The following is a 21,763-nucleotide window of genomic DNA, read 5'->3' as shown; positions in this document are numbered from 1 at the left end:
TTATTACACGCTTAAAGATCTAGCCTACCTGAATCAAAAACAAAATTTTTGTTAATTATATGATAAAAAATTCGATTCTCTTATCATTTATAAGTATCGGTCATGTTTTCACGCAATTGAGTCTAGGGATTTTCATTGGGATTGTTAAACAGGCTAATATTTTATTTTCTAAAAAAAAGTCATGATAAAAGCGGAGAGGAACAGAGTGTCCACTTTCGAGGTTTTGTTTGCACCTCTCAGGTGCTGCTCTGTATGATTCCATCAGGTTATACATTAGCATATGTAGGAAGAACCCATAGAGTTCTATTTAAGTAAAATCCATAAAATTTCATATTAATATAGACGAGATATAAGCAGAATTACTGCATGGAAAGCTATTAATAAATTAATATTTCTCTTTGTTGTGTAAAATAACATGGATGCTGCAAGGAAGCTAAAAAAACTACATTATTCGTTCTTTTTTTGGGGGGTTTATTATTTTAAGGTTTACCATTATTTGAAATTACTATCAATGACCATGATTGGTCGTTCATTTTCAATCAATTAGAATCGTCGTCATTGGCTGATTGCACAGGTTTTTCATAGACGCCATTTTTTTTGTAACCTTCGTCCTCAGCGCCCACGTATGTGACAAGTAAGATTAAATGATATTAAAATATTATATTAAATTGCATTTCGGGTATAAGCAGCACGAAGAACAGAAAGAAAAGTCGAAGAGAAAGCAAGATTTCTGATTTCTAATAGCAATTCGGTATGTTCTTCAGAAATGTGTGAGTTGAAAATTTTTACTCTTGTTCTGAATTCAAACTCAAACTGACGCAGTACTGTCTTAATTGTTTCTTCTGTATATCGACAATTTTCCTATATATCTGAAACGTTAAAACAAGTGTTGCTAAAAAAACATTATTCGATTTTTTCTTTGGTTTTTGTTATGTGAACGTTTTCGTTTGTATTAAAATTACGAACTACGCAATTTTAAGGACCAATGGCGCTGATTGGCTGTCCCATTTCGACCAATCAGAGTCGTCACTATAGGAAGAGTACGCAAGTCTGATTCAGTACGTAACTTCCCTTTCGTCCTGTGCGCACGCCTTTGCAACAAGTAAGTAAGTAAGATTCAATTGTCTTCAAATATAAAATTAAATTGTGTTTCGAGTGTTAAAAATACGAAAAATAGAAAGAATAGCCGAAGACAACTACAAATTCCTCATTTTTGACATTAATTCGGCGTTGTCTTAAAAAAGACGTGAGTTGAAATTTTTTACTCTTGCCGCGACTTGCAATTGAGATTGGAACAACATTATCTTAATTCCTTCCCTTTAATGCCAATAATCTTTGAACATTATTACATTTTTTCGTGTTTTTAGTATTTTTTCCTCATAATTTATTGTTGTAAAGTGTGATGATTGATTTCCACGTTTTTGGTTATTCCGCCGATGTACATACGAATTAAAATAATTTTTTCCTTATTTATTCCGTGTGTATGTTACTAATTTCTTAAATAACATTAATTTCTTATGTTTTTTCTACTGTTTTTCCTGTAATTTAATGTTTTAAATTGAGAAAAGTAATCATGATTTTTTTTCAATATGGCGTCGATAATGTTCAAAACTTTTTAGCGGGAAATTCAAATATCCTATTTACTTCAACCAGTGTTCAAGCCTGCGTATTTGCTGATTGTCCCATTATTTCAATTCAAAAACAGTTATTATACAATGATTCACCCCTTTTATTAATGTAATAAACATTGAAATCTGATTAATATTAAAAAATTGAAATATTGACTGGTTGAATACAAATGATGTAGAACTGAAGCACGTATTTGAAAAAATATGTTCTTTTTTTGTTACAGAATTACATTGGAATAAAAAATAAAACACAGGAGCACAATATGTAACTGTTAAATGAATTTTCGTCAAAACAAACGTAAGTTTTATTATTAAGTAATTTGCACTGAATTATTATAGTAAATTCAAAATGGCACAAATGTAATGTTATTGTTTTATTAATTACAGATCGGTCGACCAATGCTAAGATCATCAGAGGGGATCATCCTCATGGTGCTCATCAGCTCGGTGAGTCAAAGGATTAAAAGTTTCATTTTTATTTCAAGCGAGCAACTCATAAAACTGTTCAAATGAAATTCATTTTTCCCCCTCTGTGCGTGGAGGGAAGGAACAGACGAAACGAAATTTCATCGATAAACGTGAATATGCTTTATTTCGATCGTGGAAAAGAGCAATTACAATTAATTCTCGTGTTCGCGTACATGTGTATAAAGTAGATGTCTTTTATTAGAACGCGTGGGCAGCTGCTTATACTCAACAAGCAAAAGGCGAAGGAACTTTCAACCAGACACTTTCGTGTAAATCATTCTTTGATCAACGTTTGCTAATCGATGCAATGATTATAACTTCCTTAAAAACTTCTCCATAGTTCTAAACAGGGCATGTAGTTTCCAACAACATTCTTGAAAACGAATTAGTATCTAACATACTTTGTTGAGTACTTAAACTACGATATAACTTATTTAATTTGTTTCTGCTTTATTTCTTAAAGACATTGAAAGATATTAAAGATTAATAAGTATTGCGTGTTCGATTAACGATCAGCGAACGTTGATTCACATAATCTCAGGAAACAAAGGGGGTAACAAAACTGGAAACTCCAAACAATCACAAATTGTTTAACGCGTCGCAGTTCAAAGTATAAATAAAAAAACCTGACGAGAAACATTTTACTCGAATAAACAGAAGACTAGAGTCGTCATGAAATTTAAATACTATAATCCGTCCAATCAGACGAGTCAATATATGTACACATTTACTGTTTCGTCTCGTTGGATGAACTGTTGGAGTATTCAAAAGCGGAAATGGTGCAAGGATTATTTTTAAATATCATTAACTTACATTTTTTGGTATACATTTCACTTTGCACCATTTTCGATTTAATTAAAAGGTTTAATTAAAAGATTGGACGTGACATTATCTATGAACGGACAAAGTATTTTCTTTTTAAATATTCTTTAGTGACACGAGGTCATATTTTTAAGATTCGATTAACGTTTCATTCACGAGGAACAATGACTAGATAACGACTAGAATCGAAAAGTTTGATTATACTGAGGATCATATCTATTTATTATAGAACTATATTGTTCCCTGAAAATGGTAATATGTATCCTTGAGGAACGATCTTTTGTATCCTATATGTAACCCACCTCTCACCCCCAGAATTGTCTGTTCTTAGAGATTGCAAATTACTGTCGTAATTAATAGCCAAAATAGTTTCTCAATTTCGAATATCGCACGAGTGAAACTTCACCACCTTTAACAGAGACAACGATGGCGTTAAATACATTCCAAATTTTCTATTATATAGATATGAACATTTATTTACAATTATTATAGTTTTCAAACTATCCTGTTGCCACGATGAACCACATTTTCATTCTGATTTATTTCAGATTCTTCAAAGGGTTAATATATATGTTCTTGTTTTTTACGATTCGTATATATTATAGAATAGGGTAGAAAAATATACGGTTTCACGTAGAAAAATAATTATGAATACGCAAGGACTATTGCTATTTAATTTTCTTAAGGGGAAACATTTCTTCAATTTATATGCAATGGTCCCACCGTAGAAAGTGTCTTAAATTTTATCATTTCAACGTAGTAGAAAAATAGCATTGCATTTATCGTGTAGGTTTCATTCGAATCGTGTTCTTCTCCGAGTATTTCTATTCTAATTGTTGATTGTTCAATACGAGGTAACGAGACAATTCATATCTTCAAAGTACATCGCAAAACTGCTTTATAACAGTATCGATTACTTCAAGTGTTTGAGGGGGTGGGGGTGTTGAAGGATCAGAGAACACAGTGCACTTGCGTTTCACAGTTTTAACGACCGCAGAGAATTTTTTCACTAAATATATTTCAACTTTCATTCATACGATTTAATTTAAAAATCGTTGTTAATTAAGAATTTCAATCGTTCTATTAAGTTTCAGTAGAAATCGAATTGTTTCCCTTATGGAATATTTATAATTGTGCAAATTTTCACCTTTGTTAATTACGATATTCCCAAAATTATTTACATTAAATTACGAGTTCCCAAAATTAATCGAATTGTTAATTTTGAGGGACGAAACGAAGCAAGTGCACCAAAACATTTTATCTTCCAACGCTTTCAAAATTTGCAACGTTCTGAAAGTTTCTAATCGTTCAGAAATCGTTTGAAATATTCTCGTTCTTTCCCGTACGATTCCTACGTATCCGTCTTTTATTACCGTCGATCCATGCACGATACCCTGAATCATAAATTTCCATTCGCGCACGCGACCATGTTTCTCAGTAAAGTCTGAGAAAGAAATCCGGAACGAATTCAACGACCGATGATCGTCGGTTCATCGGCCATCGCGATCTCTTCCGTGGGCGCTTTGTCCCTCTTGCGTTTCCTGGAGAACACCATGAACGCGAGTCCTGCCAGCAAATTGCACAGGAACACGATCCAGGCGAGAATCAAAGAGAAGTCGTACCTCATTACCGCACCCTTAGGAAATGTTGCGAATACGTATTTACTTTCGAATTCGATCGATGATAGAAGCACTTGTATCACCACCATGTTGCAAGCACCTGTAACGATAATTAATCACGAAAGTTTCATATTTCCCTAACTCGCATACTGATCGTAACGAGTAATTACGTAGCAATAGAACAATAATTTAGAAGTTACAAGTGCCTCTGAAGGTATTTCATGGTTTCGTTTCCATAAGCACAAGAAACTTCAGTTGTAATAATTATTAATTACCGCTAATGAAGTGTATTCCACCGGCCAGTCGTTTGAACATGTATCGTGGATTACGGAACGTATAGATAGAGAAAGAGAAGCCCATTATCATTACGAACAGGCTGATCAATGCGAACGACACCTGTGTCCTGGAATAATCTGAAAATAACACGATTCTTTAGAACGTTAATCCAATGATTTTAAATTACGATTTAAAAGTATCGCGCGGGAGTATTCTTTGAGTTCACCAATGACAGAGAAAAGTTTCAAAGGTGTTCATAGAAAATTCATAGAAATACGTTCAACTTGGTAATAGAAACTTTAATAGAGCAAACTCGAGAGTTTCTGAAGTTGAAAAATATTTTATGAACCTTGTGGTTTTACTCACTGACAACGGTTCTGTTCAATCCGGGATCCAATTTGATCTGCATGTCGGTCGGGAACATGTCCAGGTTCTTGCATTCCTCTGGAAAAATGAAGTAAAGTTGAAAGAGATTGCAATCAGTGCGAATACCATTCATAAACTGATGCAAGTTAAATTCTTGGTTCGGTATAACCACCTCCCCCATTTGTCTTGATTTCTTTCATAAACCACAATTTACTATTATCTCATCCCGAGTTATCTTCATTTGCCTGGAACGCGTTATTGGTGTCATGATAAGTTATTTTTACGAGCAGCGTTTAAACGTGGTTCAACGGACAATAACGGCATGATCGATACTTAGACCGCGTGATATTTAACCCTTCCGTTAGGCTAGATATAATCTATTAGGTATATCAATTTTCTCCGCGTTAAATTACGAATAATTAAATTCTTACTCTTGCATTTCACGTCCACAGAAAAATGACTAATTTTTCAATTGTAATTATCATTTGATAGAGCAGGTAAACACTTGAATATTCGAATTAAATGTTTTGAAATAACCGATGATAGCTTTCCAGTGAATTAGGGATGTTGATATTAAATCACGTTGATAAGACTGCTTGAACGACAGCAACGTATACACGATCTTCTAGAAATATTGAGAACTGCTGATTAGATTAAACGTTAGATTAATTGATTCTCTTTGTTATAATAATTGGAACAGATTAATCTGAAGATAATCCAGCGAGATATTACAGTTGCTTAATTTAGTGTTTCTGACGTGTGCATGATGAAGTGCACGTGTGGAACACTAGACGTGACACGTGACAAGTGAGTGTGGAAGCACAGACGCGAATTCCTGACACGGGATGATTAACTGCAAACTGCGAAATCAACAATGTAGGCTCCCAATGTCGTGTTCCTTATATTATTTTGGTCCTCCTACTGCTTTGGGAGAAAGTCACGAGGAAAAAATAGTAACATTTTCGTTGAAAAGCATCGACAGAAAAAGAATTCCTCACCTCTGACCAAGCTAACAGCACCACATGGAAATAAACATTATGAATTAAGTACCACGAAGAGTTTATAATCACGTGTACTTTATCGAGGTGTGGTAAAACTCTTCATGACATATTTAACGAATATCCCGCCTTCTTTACCTAACAATGCAATAAATCAACGCTTGTTGGTGGGCATTGGTTTGGCTCAAAGCAAATGATGAAAACGCAGCACTCGAGGGAGGATTCTTGAAACAATATATTACAAATACAACTGTGTATTATTCGAACTTCTAAAAATCATTACACAATCCTTTGGAAACATTCTTCTTTTTCTAAATTGATTTTCAACGTGAGAAAATTATCTTCTCGATAACAACTTAGATTTTCGAGATATTCAAATACGAACGATGCTAAATTATTCATTAGACAGGGTTAATTGTGATAATGCATTTTCTCTGACAAACGTTCCCGTTAGTCTTGAAACAATGCCACCACTTATCCCTCGAAATTTGGCATTTCATAGCACCTGTGTAACCCTTAAATTTATACAGTTTATAAGGCTCTTCTGGGTCGTTCGTTTAACGAAGACGTAGGATTTCTCGCTGGTCATTTCAGGGAACGCGTTACACTACGCTTGTCGCAAGCTTAATTCAGTTTAATTATTATTGGTGTAGAGTCGAGGTGCATTCGAGCCAACTATTACGGTACACTTTTCGTTGAATTTAATTATTTAAATTGATACGTTGAAGAGAAAGAATATTTAGTTATTTATTCAAGGTATTAAACTCGGTCATTTCAGTTTTTAATTCAATATTAAGCTGACGATGACGGAGGTAATTTTTTCGAAATTTTATCCACTTACTGTATGGAACCATCACGGTGGAGTTTACGGATTCTGGTGCTACCCCCCGGATGCAGCCTCTCCAGAGACCCATATGTTTATAGATCAATCTTCTGCCAGCTTTGCCAGCATCCCCAAGGGGTAGACCTGTTTCATCCGGTGCTTCAACCGTGAACCAATGATCGGTTCCAATGGCAACCGCCCATATGCACACCGATAGTCCCACAAGAATGGTACAGCCAAGAAGTATCCGTCTCTCAAACATTACCTATGTACATAAAAAAAAACCATATTTTCCACTAAAGATCATGGAGAAGATGTAGCACTCTAAAAAATTTAAAATTTTTCCATTGTAGATTCTGTGACTATATTTTTTAAAAAAAAGTTACTTCGTTATTCCTTGAAATAAAGAATTATAGCTGACGTATAGAGTTAAAAGGGATGCAAATAAAATGGCTAATTTAACTTCAAATTGGTCTCATACCTGGTTGTATAAAGCCTTCATTCGACTTGCCATTTCGTTTGATCCTTTGAGTAAGCCGGAATATAAATTTGATCGACCCGGTGATACCACTTCTCCTTTGTGAACTGGCTTAATTGTTTCACGAAATTAAAACATCACCACACTGAATTCGCGATATTCCAAAGGCAACATTGTCACATCATATGAACAGCTTTGTACAGAAGTTTTATAAGTTTCGTACGATCATTTTAACTAACAATCCTCTGTTCTTAACATAGGATTGAATATTAATTGAACTGTATTAATTAAACTTCCTTTGTTTTGCTGTATCTTTTATTACGAAGCAAGGTTAATATGATTCGAAGCACATTTTATATATTTCTATATTAAAGATTGGTTTAACGAATTGCTTATAAATTAAATGAATTTCTTTTTAATACTATAACTTGATTTGATTATGATTGCTTTTCTTTTTACTAAATTAATTTAGGGCATATTAAATTGTTCCACCTTCTTGTGCTTGTTAATTGTTTCTATAATACTTTTGACTTATTTTTTTATTCTGTTCTTCTCTTCAATTCTCATATATCTTCATTATTTTCTTTAGGCACTCATTTTGGTGATTTTCGCCACTGCTTTCAGCGATATTCCATTCAGTGGCTTCCATTTCCTTTTATGTGATAACTTCTTACTGTATCTCAAGTGTAATTGCTTTCTAATTCAGAAACTTTCTTTTCCCCTCGTTTATTTCATTGTATCGCACTGTGATTGCTGGAACATCTGGAAATAGCATTAAATGTTTGATCAGTATCAGAGGTACAACTTTGGGTAATAAATAAAGACGCGTGTAAAATTTATATCAGGTTAACAAGTTAATTCTGGAACATTGTATTGTGATGAATGAACAAGCTCTGGCATGAAAATTTGGTTTGAATTAATGTGAGTTATTTAAGAAAAATTTAATTTCCATTAAGAAAACAGAAAGAAATGAAATTTTCTTTTAAAAAAAATGAAAGGACCATGTGTTGAGTAATTGCAATAAATCCAATTTCATGGTTTTTGCAAAGTATGTTATTTTCATGACCGACAAAGCGTAACGTAACGAGTGAACTAAGTGAAGTTTTAATCATGTTGAACGATTTACGAGAAAATTGAGAAAGTACAGAGGAATCGAGAACAAGCTGGTAACGTCAAGTATTTCTTACTTATTTCAAAGCGAACAAGCAGAAACAGAGAGAAATAATCGCCAGTAGGAGCCTGAAATAATTTGGCAAGACAGAATACTTTTGTCGAAACATGTCATAATTTCATTCCTCTTGCTTTCACAACAAAGCTAAGACGCATCAACGTCTGTTTGAGGAAGTTAAGTGGAATAGTGCATCATGCTATGCGTTAAGTCCTTTCATCGTGTCGCACTCGACCATGACTTGGTAATAATAATTTCTGACGAGTTGTTTAAATGACAATTTAATCGAATAATCGAAATGTTTGAAACTTCGAGTCGCTTTTGTCAATCGAGTTTCTATTTTAAAATCTTTGATATAATTAAGTATTCCTTTTAAATGTGCAGGTGGTTGGTTATTATTCAGCTTTGATATCGATATTGTTATAAAAAGATAATGTTGGTGATATATTGAAAAATGATATTTTGAAATAATATTAAATGGCTATATTTCAGAAGACGATGATGATTCCAAGTTTTAAATTGATGTACCATAAGTGCCATTTAGCAATACTTTTATGTCATGAAATTATGATAGACTTATTGTGAAATTGTTATTGATAACATCTAAAAATAATGTGAAAAACACATGATTCTTAAAAGGTTCATACTCAATAAATAATCCAATCGAGCAACTAATTTTAACCCAATATCTCAGAATTAATATCGCAGATGTTCGAAAATAAAATTGTAACCAGCACAACATTTTCGACTGTAAAATTATGATAATGGAATAACAACGAATGTCTAGAAGGTTCTGGTCTTCATTTTTCTCCAACATTTTACGATCTTCGCTCGTCGTTATTTAGCCGAAGAGTTATTCTCTTATCTTTCAGGGAAGAGAGAATAAATAGAAAAGAGAATTCTGAAACTCTGACAGGCTTCATAGCTCGTATAATGGCTAATGGTGTTCCTTGTTAACGTACGGTTTGACATGAAAATTTAAATGAGAGGCTGAGATGCTTGCAAAAATATGTAAGAGGTTAATTTTAGTTGAAAAATACTATACAAAAAATCTACATTCAGAAGTTTTTAATTAAAAGGACAGAAATTAATTAAAATATATTTGTGAAGTTGAAATTTTCGAGGTACATAGTTACTGTGTAATTTGGTAGAAAATAAAATAAAAATAGAGACGACGGCTAAAATTCCGAGGGATTTTAAAGTTGACAATTTATGTGTATCTTTTTATATTTCTCTGCTTAATCGTTCTATGTTTGCGAGAAGGAGCTGGTACAGAGAAAATAGACTCTAAAACATAGTTGAATTTGGCAAGACAACATCGACTGACAGTCATCTCATTGTAAATAGTAGATTGTAAATTCTGCATTGTTTCGCAACGTCGAATGACAAGCGCATTCCAATCAAATATTTTTCTAATTAAAGTGTCCCGACCAGTTCGTTCCTGACAATGTTAGCACAGTACACAATGAATAAATCGTTGTATCAGTTTTATCAGATTTTCTTTTAATGAATTTTATTGTGCAATCGTAGCTTCAAATACATTACATAATGTTTCAGTTATTAATTATGATAATATGTATTTCAATATGCAAAATGTTATCAGACAAAATTTAAATTTTAATAGAAAATGATGCAGTGGAACGTTTAAATAATAAAGTGTTACAATGGAAGTACAACGATGGCATAAAGTTCAATTTATCTTTCTATTAAAATCATTAACGTATCTAATTATCAAATTGATTATACTCATTATAGCTCATTACAGTTCATTACAGCTCATTACAGCTTATAATATTTCAATTATCGACCATCGAATTTTTATTAGAACTTCGCGAATGAATGAAATATTTAATATTTCTTGTTTCAATTATTCAATTTGAAGAGCTGATAAAACGTACGCTATATCTTTTAACAAAAAAATATCTATTAACAAAAAAAATTTCACCTCATATTTGCTTATTAATTATTGGAAAGTAATAAAAATCGCAATCTATTAATACTTAATTTCAAGCTCTGAAAATCAATTATGAAGGTATTTTAAAATGGCCATGGTTTTATGCTTCAGCTAGAAGGTTGTTTTAAAATCTATAGCATATATTTAATGATGATAATTTTATGTAAATGGGTACAAAGAATCAATAATTCATCGGTAAAATAACTTCACATGTTTATTTAATCAAAACACAGTTATTTTATCGCTACTTGAAATTGTAATTAAGATTTCGTGTTACGCTTTAACAAAACAATTCCAGAGAAAATAAATTTTTAATCAAATTCAGATTGACTTGACGTAATAGGATCTTTACATGCCTGCTACTTTAAAAAGCAGAAATTTTAATCAACGTCGAGCATGTGCTTGAATAGCTTTTCGTGTCCTGAATTCGGCTAAAAGAAATACATGTAGTACATTCATAGAAATCGACCATTTGCTCATCTCCCAGCCTTCTACGAGCTTTTGTGAACACTTTGATGTACGGCATTGAAATATACTCAAACGCAAATCATTGCAAAGTGTAATCTGCTTAGAGATAACGTGGAATTGGAAATTAAATTCGAAAAGATATATTCAATTGTTTTATTTAAAATTTTGTATCATTAAATAATCTTTTACTAAAAAAAATTTCAAAATTTACAAAAGAAATTCACAAAATTTTGTATAACTTTAATAAAAAGTGTGCTTAAAAATTTATTTACAGCTTTTTGGGGTTTCATAAATTATTCTGAAACGACTTAAATTTCAATTTTGATACGAATAACACTGAAAATGAAACTGGTGGAAATATCATTGAAATAAAAAAATACAGTTACCCATCGTCGAAAGCATTTTAACGCCTTCGATTTGTCGAAGGATGTGTTTATCGTAGAAACACGTGCAAGTCCGTATTTACGAGACACGCTAACGTGAAAAACGATCTTCATGATCAACCTGTATGCATGAATTATTATACACAAACGCGTCATTCAGAGTGTTAGACTAAGCCGATGTTGCTCCATTTTCGAAATGAATCATTTCGTTGACGTTCCAGTACGATTAACTATTTTTATGGGGCTCTATGTTACAAATTGAGGATCATCCGTCTTACGATCATCGTTTCACAAATATCATATCCTGTTCAATGATTATTTTTTAAAAACACACAATTATAAAGATAATTTAATTTAATGATTTCTGAGTATTTTTATCGTCAATTCACATTTTAATTAAAGTTGCTCACTTCATGCCACGTTTCATTAAAAATCAATTTAACAAAAAATAAATTTCAATCAAATTGAGATTGACTTCACGTAAAAATAACCGAGTGCTCGCATCTCTGCTGCGTGAAAAGCGAAAAATTTAATCAGTGTCGAGCATGTATTTGAATAGCTTTTCATATGGAGAATTCCTTGAATTCGTGAATTAAATAAACGTTCAATTTATTTCAACGTAGATACATATTTGTCATTCAGGCATAACATCATCGAGTTTTCCTCAATATTTTTCGAATATTATGATCTAACATTATTAAATCTATTCCAAGAATTTATTCACCGAATAAAATATTATTGACCTCTGTATATTTATGACGTACGTAAATTAAAAATCTGGACGGTGCATTAAAGTTAAATCGTGATATTGATCAATAGTATAATTTCATTGGGTATTTATAACACTTCCATTCCAGTTAAACCTTCATGCTTTTACAGAAGCATGACGTTCAGTAAGGGTAGTAAATAATCTTATTAATAAAGCAATTGCGGGGAAGCGTATAGACGATAATATAGAGAAGACAGAGGCATAAAAGGTTCCATCAAGCTATGGAATCATAGGCATTTGGCCTAGTTTGTGAAACTACCTCTCTTTTTTCCATAACACATTTTTTCATGGTTTTTACCTGGAAATGAATTTCACTTCATGAACGTTGCTAACGATTTCGCTGTCGAATATAACTTCATTTTAATGAATATACTTCACGCTCCAATTTGCCGTCCCAAATTTCTTGAAAATTCTCTAAATTTACAGTATCTTTGTTCATACAAAATGTCGAAAGCGTTGAATTGTTTTGTGCCTGAATAAACACAACTGTTTCCAAAATTTTCACAAATATTCAGGTATAGAATTGCTCGTCTGTTGCAACAATTTGGCAACTGGTCCTCTTTTCAAATACAAAATTGCAAAATAGTAAGATAGATTTTTTTAAATTATTTTTCCATTGTGCTTTTAACACATAAACTGTCGAGTTTAGTTTCGTTCAGGATAAATTTTGTTTCAACGTTATCATCGACATGAAATAGCAAAGGATATTCGTATGCTCAAAGTTGGCAATATTCGTCAAAATTTATCAACGTTGGAGTATCTGTAAATAGTTCGATTACATAATTTTCCGACAACATCGAAATGCCGTGAAATACCTATTTCACACTCCGTTAAGCTTGCAGAGAGAGAGATCACGAATATAACTTCTTCGAATTTAACCGTAAAGAGCGTGCATTCATTATAAATGCTATGGTACAATTTTGATTTTAAGAAGAAACATCATTTACAGGAGAATAGTAGATTTATTACCTTGGGGGATCATATGGGATTATAATTAATGGATCACGTATCGTAATAATTTACCATTCGTTTATCGAACGCTATAATGAAGCAGAGTAAACCAGTATCTCGCCTATCCTTGATTTCATTATGCAGTTTGCCCTAGTTTACCAACGGCCTACTAATATACACTTTGCAACGTACCGTTGCATTATTTGAAGATTAATATTCGCTTAACTGATGATAAGGTCTCTTCAGATCCTGTCTTTTCTTTTTCAACTCTTGTGTGCATAGAGAAATGCCCAAGCACTCACAAAGCTTTAATATTTAATACCATTTGCATAAGATTTCACTTCAAAAGCATAATTCAACGATAAAATGCATTGAAATTTGCAAAGCTTTCGCAAAAATCATAAAAAATTGTTAAAGGAAATATAGAAATGGGTATTTAAATATTCGATTGGTGTTTCTAATTGTAAACAATATTTAAGGTTTTTTGATGTTATGAAAATATTGCAAAATCACACTGGATCCTCCTTCTTTGAATACTTTTCTAAATTCGGGACAAGTAACCTTTAGTATCGTGATTTATAGGCTACTAAATCATAAGACGTGGGTCAGCTTTAACGATTGTCCTTTTATTTTTCATTGCCATCGTAATATTAAGTGGCAACATACTCTTAAGATTTAGTATATCAGATATTAACAGATTGACTATCACAGTGAAAACTGGAGTTCAAGAGCAATTTGTTAATTCTCTTCAAATTCAATTTTTATTAGGTATTAATAAAAATTGTTTTTTATAAAGAGAAAGAATAGAGGATTCAGAAAGCATCCGTTTGCCGACAGACAAGATTAGGATCAGAATATGCACGTGCACGAACCATTTCATCTGAAAGTGTTAACGATACATAAAAGTCAAACTTTCGACGTTATCGATGCTTATCGTTTTTCATTGCACACTGACGTCAATGCAGTTGCTATTGTTTTATTCGTTTACAAGCTGAAAGCACGACGCTTGTGCACGCCGGTTTATTTAACCGCAGCTGCAGCTGCATGGAGTTATAAATGCTGACAAAGCCAAGCCGAGTCTCTGTCAGACTATACACCCACCATTGCTATTTTCGAGTGTTGCTGACTTTTTTCTCATTCTGCCAGTTTTATCCACCTTTGTAATGGAGGGAAATAATGGTCTACCTGTTTCCACGCGAACGTATGAAACGTTGGTTACCAACGTGGATAATCTTTTAATTAAAACCCTTTCGAGACAGAATTATATAAGCCAAAAAATTTGCAGTTTTAAAATGGAAAAATTAAAAAATGCCAACGCAGAATATTTCATATGGAAATGAAGAACACGTGAAACCATTTTAGAAACAGTATCAAGATTCAAATATTGACCAAGAAAAAGAAAAAGGTGAACGACACCGAAATAAAGATTCTCGAAGCGAAACGTTCATCGATTTATCGTCATCGTAACGTTCTCGTCTCTCTCTTCTTCGATGATTGATCGTCTCGGAAGGCAGAAGAATTTATGGGTGTTATCGTGGAGTAAAACCACGAGGCACGAAGTTACAGGCTTCCTAAATTCTTGTCGACGCTATTCTTGCCGTGGATCGTCTAAGACAAGCGGAACCACGCTTACGACACGACGGTCAAAGGAATGGAATTAGCTTAAATTATGAAGGATTGTTTGTTCCGGGGTGAATTTGCGCCGAAGACAATAATGATCAATCGAGACAGAACGTGATTGTCGTAGAAATAAATGCACTGCTACTATCAGCGATCTATCTGTAAGTCGGACTTATTATCGATTCGAATACTGAATTCATTGTAGTAGAAAAGACAACATTGGTCAGACAGTGAGGCCAGTCACGAATGCTTTGAAATAGTTTTAAATGGATCGTGCAGCTAATGGAACTTCAAGCCAGTAATAGAAACAAATGATTCTAAGGATATTATAAAGTTTCATTTGAATTACATCATGGCGTTATAAATAAATGGCGAAACTATTTTGGTATTAACAGAAATTATTAATACACTGAAATTCAGCTTTTTGCTTAATTCTGATTTAGTTAATTAAATTACAATTGAAATTCGTTAGAATTGTGTATTATTTAAAAAATTTTTTTAATTGAAAATTATGGAATTTGTAGTTAAATCCTTATACCCAAATAGAGCTTAGGATGCAAAATAATTTAATAGGTTTTTTATTGAAAGGAAAATTCATAATAAAGGTTACTCTTGGATGGAAAGATTTTTGAAAACTTTTAAAACATGTGGCTATATTCTGTTTTGTTTAAGTACAACTCATTTAACGAATAATCATTTCTCACATTATAAGAAGGTTTATACGCTTTGAGGAAAGATAAATACAAGAATAATGTACGATTTGGTAGAGACGATTGTTGATGAGAAGTAAAATTAGTAGCAAGAATAATAATCTTTCAGTGAAGGCGTCATGCCGAATGTTCAAACTTTCTACGTCATAACTATAAACTCTGGACTCATAATTATCATGTTCGATTGTTGAATCATCACATATTTTTTTTAGGAAGTTCAATATACTAGACGTGGAATTTGAGCAGTTCCCTTTGAGCGACATGAATTATCTACTGAAATTCTTTCGTCACATTATTAAGCACGAAAATAGTACGTTCATTTGAAATAGATTCAGCTAGGATACTGTTTCCTAAAGAAGTTGAACAATCTCTCAATATTTATCTATTTTATTATTCTATAGACACTTAGGGGTCATCAGTATGTAATTAAATTAAATTAAATTAGATTTTAAATTTTGATGAGGGTTGCATTGTAATTTACAAGATACAGTAATTAGTATTAATTAGAAATCTAATTAGAAGGTTACTTCATTTCTAAAAATTCTTATCTCTTTTACGTTGAATTCAAGAACTAATTTCATTTGTCTATTTTCTCCTAGAAAATGTATAATTAAATCTATTTCTCAGGAAATTAAAGAAGTTTCTAAATTTAACTCAACTAATTAGATAAAAAAGAACAAGAATTTTCAGAAATAAAGCAATAATCGGATCAATCAAAAACAAATCTCGTAGCAAGCAGCCGTTTATCCAGATTACGTTTTGAGGAGGATGTCTCGGAGAATTTCATTTCGATGGGAAGTAAAATTCTGCTGAAACGAATCGATCAAGCTCGGTAAATGACAGGTATCCGTCGCATCTCTGACAAATCGATCTACGTAACTTCCATGTACATTGAAAAGACAGGATAACGTTAATAGGCGATTGACACCGAGTAGAACGTCGACACGTGTCAGTGCAGATCTCGTGCGTAAACCCAGCCCAGCCTGAAACGATGAGTCTCGAAAACGAAACGATCGGCTAGTCAGTCTACGCCAGAAATAGTTTCCTCTGGCCGTCGGTATTTTTAAATAATTTCTCGACGACCTACGACAATTGTGTGGCATGAGCCACGTTTTAAGTGCTTAACTACTTCATGTAACTTCTTGTTCTTTTCAACATGCCCGAACAATGTTGAACTTTCACAAACTTTTGATGAACTGTTAATTTCTCTTGTTTCCTAAGTTCCTGATTCAATGGCGCAACCATAACTGTTCGATAGGGGTTAAAAAAAATTTGTTTATACTTTATTAACATCATGATAATATTAACTCTAATTTTCTTCATTTTTATTTCCAAAATTATTTTTTTTAATTTTTAGAGCTATTTTTATATTAATTAGAAAAGAAATTTTTAATTTTTTAATTAAGGGGTTAATTGACTCTTCTGAACCCTTATAGTTGCTCTACTATTCTAATTAGGTGTTGTTGATTCAAAAGATTAATTTGATATCGAATTAAAAAAAAAGTGTGGAGTTTCGTCCAGCCTGATAATTGCATCGAATAATTCGTTAACTTTGGTAACATTAACCAGATCGTTCTCGATCCCCTCTCACGGTCTCCTGTTTTTCAAACTACTGTGTTTAAAAGCTGATGTATGCAGTCGGTCTGCTTTGGTTGGACGGTATAAATACAATGGCCAAAAGCCGGGGAGCTCTCCTCGAATAAACACAGACGTTTCCTGACTTCGTTGGCTGGCACGAACGTACGTGAGAAAATTCAGAGTGCCGGTGCTTCGAGATGACCGCAAAAATTTTTGCACCGCGATACCTAATCTTCCCGCCGGAAACACCGTAGCATTTTTATTCGAACGATCGGGTATGAAACGTTTCCGTCAGGGTTAAAAGCACTTGGAAATATTCCCGGTGGTCGTTCGCGGAACCATGCCGAATGAGAAAGTTTCAAAGAACATTGTCTCCCATTTTGCCTGAAAATAAAGGAAGAGATATCGACACAGGTGACGCTATGCATTGGGAATGATACGATGAATATAAATGAACGAGAGATTCGTGAAGAGTGAGTTCGATAGAGGAAGAGATACGATATTGTTGAATTAAAATATCAGGGATCATCCATGTGAAATTAATCGAAGAAAGAGACTATTTGTAGGGTCTTGATAGGCTGTTTTGTTACGCTGTCACTTGAATCTTCTTCTGATCCACCTTCGCAGTATCGTTATATAATAGACCATAATACAAGGTGGACAGAAATGAATGTTTCAAATAATTAGAATCTAATTTTATGAAATTTGATAAAATTAGAGTATATTTTTTAATTTTATAGACAAATTTTATTTAATATGTATCGATAATAAAGGGAACCCTGAAGGAGGGGAAAATAAATATTTATTATTCCAAATATTCAGCATAAATCATTATATAAATGATTATATAAAGAAGAAAATTAAATTTTATGTAATATCGAATAATTACGGAATAAATATAGGCCTCGTGAAAACAAGAAAACGCAGATAAATCTATCGGAACTGGAATCTTCGCGTATACAAACGTTGTAATCGTTTACACGTAAAATTTACGCCTGTTCGACATTCAAGAACGAAAATTGCTGTTATATCGTTGTCGATAGCTCAAGGAATAATAACAGATTTCATCGATATTACCCTCGATTATCAAAAACTTCCTTCAATAATTAACTTGAATAATTAATAATCGTTTCGAAGAATCGTAGACTATCGTAGAATAATTTAATACAATCGTAAAGGAATAATTTACGACATGAATATAAAGATCAAACGAATAAAATGTGTGAAATTCTCATATAAACTCGTCTAGTTCAAAGGGATACGGGTCTGTGCCAAAATTCGATACGAAGCGATGACAAAAATATTCTTAAACAAGTGATTCATAAAACTATGAAAATTGTTCCACGATATCTAATAACAATTGCCCGCTAAAATAAACTCGAACAGATTGTTTCTGTACAACCAAATAAAGCGTTATGCCTTGTCAACAATTATCACTAGTAAAGAAGTAATAATTGATCTCGTTGAACCGATGCCAATTTTCTCGTTGCCTTCCGTGTATGAAGATATTAGATAAACTGCTCATGATGAATGTGATGTGTCATTTGATAAGCGGCAAGAAATTGCATTCAATATTTTAAGGCTGTTCTCTTTAACAAGATTAATGGAGGATTTTCTATTTAATCCTTTGAACGAGAAAAATTTTTTCTTTTTTTTCTGGACTTTAAATTATATTTTTAGATAAAAAATGTTTATAATTTTCGAAATTTACTAAAATTTTAATTAAAAAAAATACAAGAAGAAAGTTTTGCTGATTACTTGTGAATTTAGAACAGATGCACTTTGGTGCATTGCGATGCATATTGCAGAATTTGACTCGGTAGTGTAACAACTTCCGTCCATATCTCATTTGTTAATTCGTTCGCAATAAAAATGTGAATTTGGACGAACCTTCGCAGTCTGGTTATTACAGAAGAAACATCAGAGGTGGTTTAATGGACGGATAATAAAACGTTTACGAGTTCTTCGAATGGACGTGTACAATGGGTTCACCTATGCTTTCCAGCAGAATACTTAAGGCAAAATAAAATAGAAGGTATAATAACGGATTCACGGTGTCAGCATTTATTTGAACGTACGCTCGTAAAACGTGAAATAAAAGAAATTCAACTGGAATATACGTCGGTCGTATAAACAAACAATGTCGTGTTAAAAAAGAAACTTCAAATAATGTAGCAGTAATAATTTACAGAACAAATTATCGGATTAAGAAGCGTTAAGAAAATATGTGTGTTGATTTAAAAAAACTCGACCGAGTTGAAACAATCATGACTGAAGTAACACACCTTAATATTCAACCACTTAAACATTTCATTCGAACAAGGTTTTCCTTTTTCCTGTGTTTACCGTCGAGCGAAATCGAATGCAAAGGCAACGTGCAACGAATTAACCATGTCGTAACGATTTCCATCAAATTCAGTATTTCCTCGGTAAGTGAACAAGAGTCACTGAATCATTGCGAAGGACACCATAGAGAGCTTCCGTTACCCTAAATCAAATTTAATTAGCGTTTCCTATACATATATATTAGGAACGAGTAGAATGGCACGAATCCTTTGAAAATGTCATCGATGACGATACTCGAACGCCAGCAATAGGATTTCTCTCTATGTTCTGGAAATGCATGCTAGTCCTGGCTGAGTGAACAGTGAAACGGACAAAAGCGTGTCAATGCCGTTTCACCAACGATTATTATCGATCTCGACTACTGCACGGATAATTTATATATTGTACACCTTATCCTTTTCGAAGAATTCTTTGGAAAAATCTTCTTTAACATGTTTGCTTTGGAGATACTGGTTAAACTTTCGGAACACGTGCGTGTAAAAATAGCTACGAAACAGACAGAACATAGGTTCATTTGGTTTCGAAAAGAGGATATCTTTTTAGAGGATTTTGGCCAAAAAATGAACGTACTTTGTTAGAGTTTTTCAAGAATAAATAAATTTTTTTTTACGAAAGTTTCTATTTAAAATTTAAAAATGCTCGATTTCAAAGCTCCCGAAGAAAGTTTGTTCTAATTTTTCTTTTTTTTTTTGGTAACGATAATGAGGTTGTATGTATTGTAATGTATTCCGGGGTGTTCGATGGAAGAAAAGTTTTCTTTCTCCCACAACTTACTACGTGGAATAAAAGGAGGATTTACGAAATGCATCGAGGAAAGTCACAACGGAGGGTAGAAAACGAGGGTAGCCGAGTATCGAACCCGCAGTTGCGTTAGGGTGAAATTTCCAGACCAAACCCGTGGTTAATTTACAAGTTGCGAAAGGGAGTCGTGACATGCGAAACTGTTGTTTGCCGTGTGACGGAGGTGCTAATTATTACAGATAAAATTCGAGCGAACTTAAGCCAGCAGGAAGCTTTAAACCATTTGGAGGATATAATAACCGTCAGAGAAATCACCCAGACGAGTCCCTTACTCATGAATAATTGGTGTATTATAAAAGATTAAATTAGATCATATAACACCTTGATGAGTAATTTCAATAATTGGATTTTGTTATAATTTAACATAATTCAGCTTATTTTCAACTTAATTATCATGCTTTAGTAATATAACACATTGAAGATGCTAAGGGTTAAAATTGATCCTCATAATGTTTATTTAAGTATTCTTTACATATAAGAAATAATAAACAGTTTTCCTTGAAATTCCATTATGGTAATAATGGTATTAAAATTAGTGAAATTTAAATACTTCATTCCATATCAAAGTGATAAATGGAACAAATACATCCACCACAAGCAATGATTTCTGCAAAAATAATTTTCCCTGGGATCAAAAGCGCACTTCTGAAAAGTTGACGTTTTAATTATAGCACGATAACGCCAGCTATTAATTACTTAATAGTTAATTCTCCTTTAGTTGGTTCGTCAAAACACACCTCCCATCCTCGTATCTCCAAGAGAAATTATAATAAAGTAAATACATTGATGCATCAGAGAGAGAGATAGAGGTTTTTGCATAATGAAAAATTTTCGAATTACCTCAATCTCATGTTTTCAAATTTATTTTTACATCGGCATAAAAATAGAAGTGCGAAGAAGAGAAACACACGCAGTATTGCAACAACATGAATCGTTGAAAAAAGCCGGTCGTGTTACGAGGTCCACGATGTTTGTTTGACGAATTCGTTCCATAAATCGTGTTCGGCCAAGTATTTAAAACAAAAATTCTCGAATCGTGTGAACGATCGCACGTGGAAGATGGACGAATTTCACGGTGGCTCGAGTCACGAGGTGGCCAGCATCAAAAATAAAGTCAAAGCAGCAGCTGCGACGACGTTTGAAAGAAAAAGAAGAAGAAGAAAATGTAGATTACTGGGTTTGCGAAGAATATTTAACGACGGGTGAAACAATAAGCAGAAAGAGAAACGTGGGTAGCGATTCAACAGGGGAGTCGTCAACACGTGTCTCTGATGTTGTCTCTCCCTCTTGAGATTTCTGTTCGCTCACCTAAGTTCTTCTGCTATTTCTCGGCTGTCGTCCAACCTCGAAACAACCAGAATCCCGTTTTACGGCTGTTTGAATTATCCGGTCTGGTCTCGTCGAACTCGATCGACTTGGAAATAAACTGTCAGGACAAACGTGGCTCCACCACCTACACACGATGCCGGTCGGCCCGACACTGATCGTACACCTACTACTTGCTGTGTGGCTTCGCAGCGGGAGCAGAACACCCAGT

General features: G+C 33.3%; 1 protein-coding gene and 1 long non-coding RNA gene across 2 annotated transcripts in view; one reads left to right on the top strand and one right to left on the bottom strand.

Moving 5' to 3' along the window:
* Nucleotides 1–34: 34 nt before the first annotated feature.
* Nucleotides 35–21,763, top strand: part of LOC143305467 (uncharacterized) — an 83,197-nt gene continuing 61,468 nt past the window's right edge. The window contains exons 1-4 of the long non-coding RNA XR_013062419.1: nt 35–634; nt 981–1,106; nt 1,853–1,926; nt 2,016–2,075. This is a non-coding gene — a long non-coding RNA (uncharacterized LOC143305467). The remainder of the gene's footprint in view (nt 635–980; nt 1,107–1,852; nt 1,927–2,015; nt 2,076–21,763) is intronic.
* LOC117604413 (transmembrane protein 114) lies at nt 2,069–21,711 on the bottom strand. The gene is made up of 6 exons (XM_034324436.2): nt 21,535–21,711; nt 7,482–8,240; nt 7,019–7,265; nt 5,180–5,257; nt 4,813–4,950; nt 2,069–4,637 (listed from the first exon to the last, which is right to left on the bottom strand). The coding sequence occupies exons 2-6, from the start codon at nt 7,512–7,514 to the stop codon at nt 4,387–4,389; spliced, it is 747 nt and encodes a 248-aa protein (XP_034180327.1). The 5' UTR covers nt 7,515–8,240; nt 21,535–21,711; the 3' UTR covers nt 2,069–4,386.

The sequence above is a fragment of the Osmia lignaria genome, chromosome 7 (genome assembly GCF_051020975.1).
Source record: "Osmia lignaria lignaria isolate PbOS001 chromosome 7, iyOsmLign1, whole genome shotgun sequence".
Lineage (NCBI taxonomy): Eukaryota > Metazoa > Arthropoda > Insecta > Hymenoptera > Megachilidae > Osmia > Osmia lignaria.
Note: the sequence above shows the minus strand (reverse complement) of the source record. Positions and strands in the feature narration are given on the sequence as shown.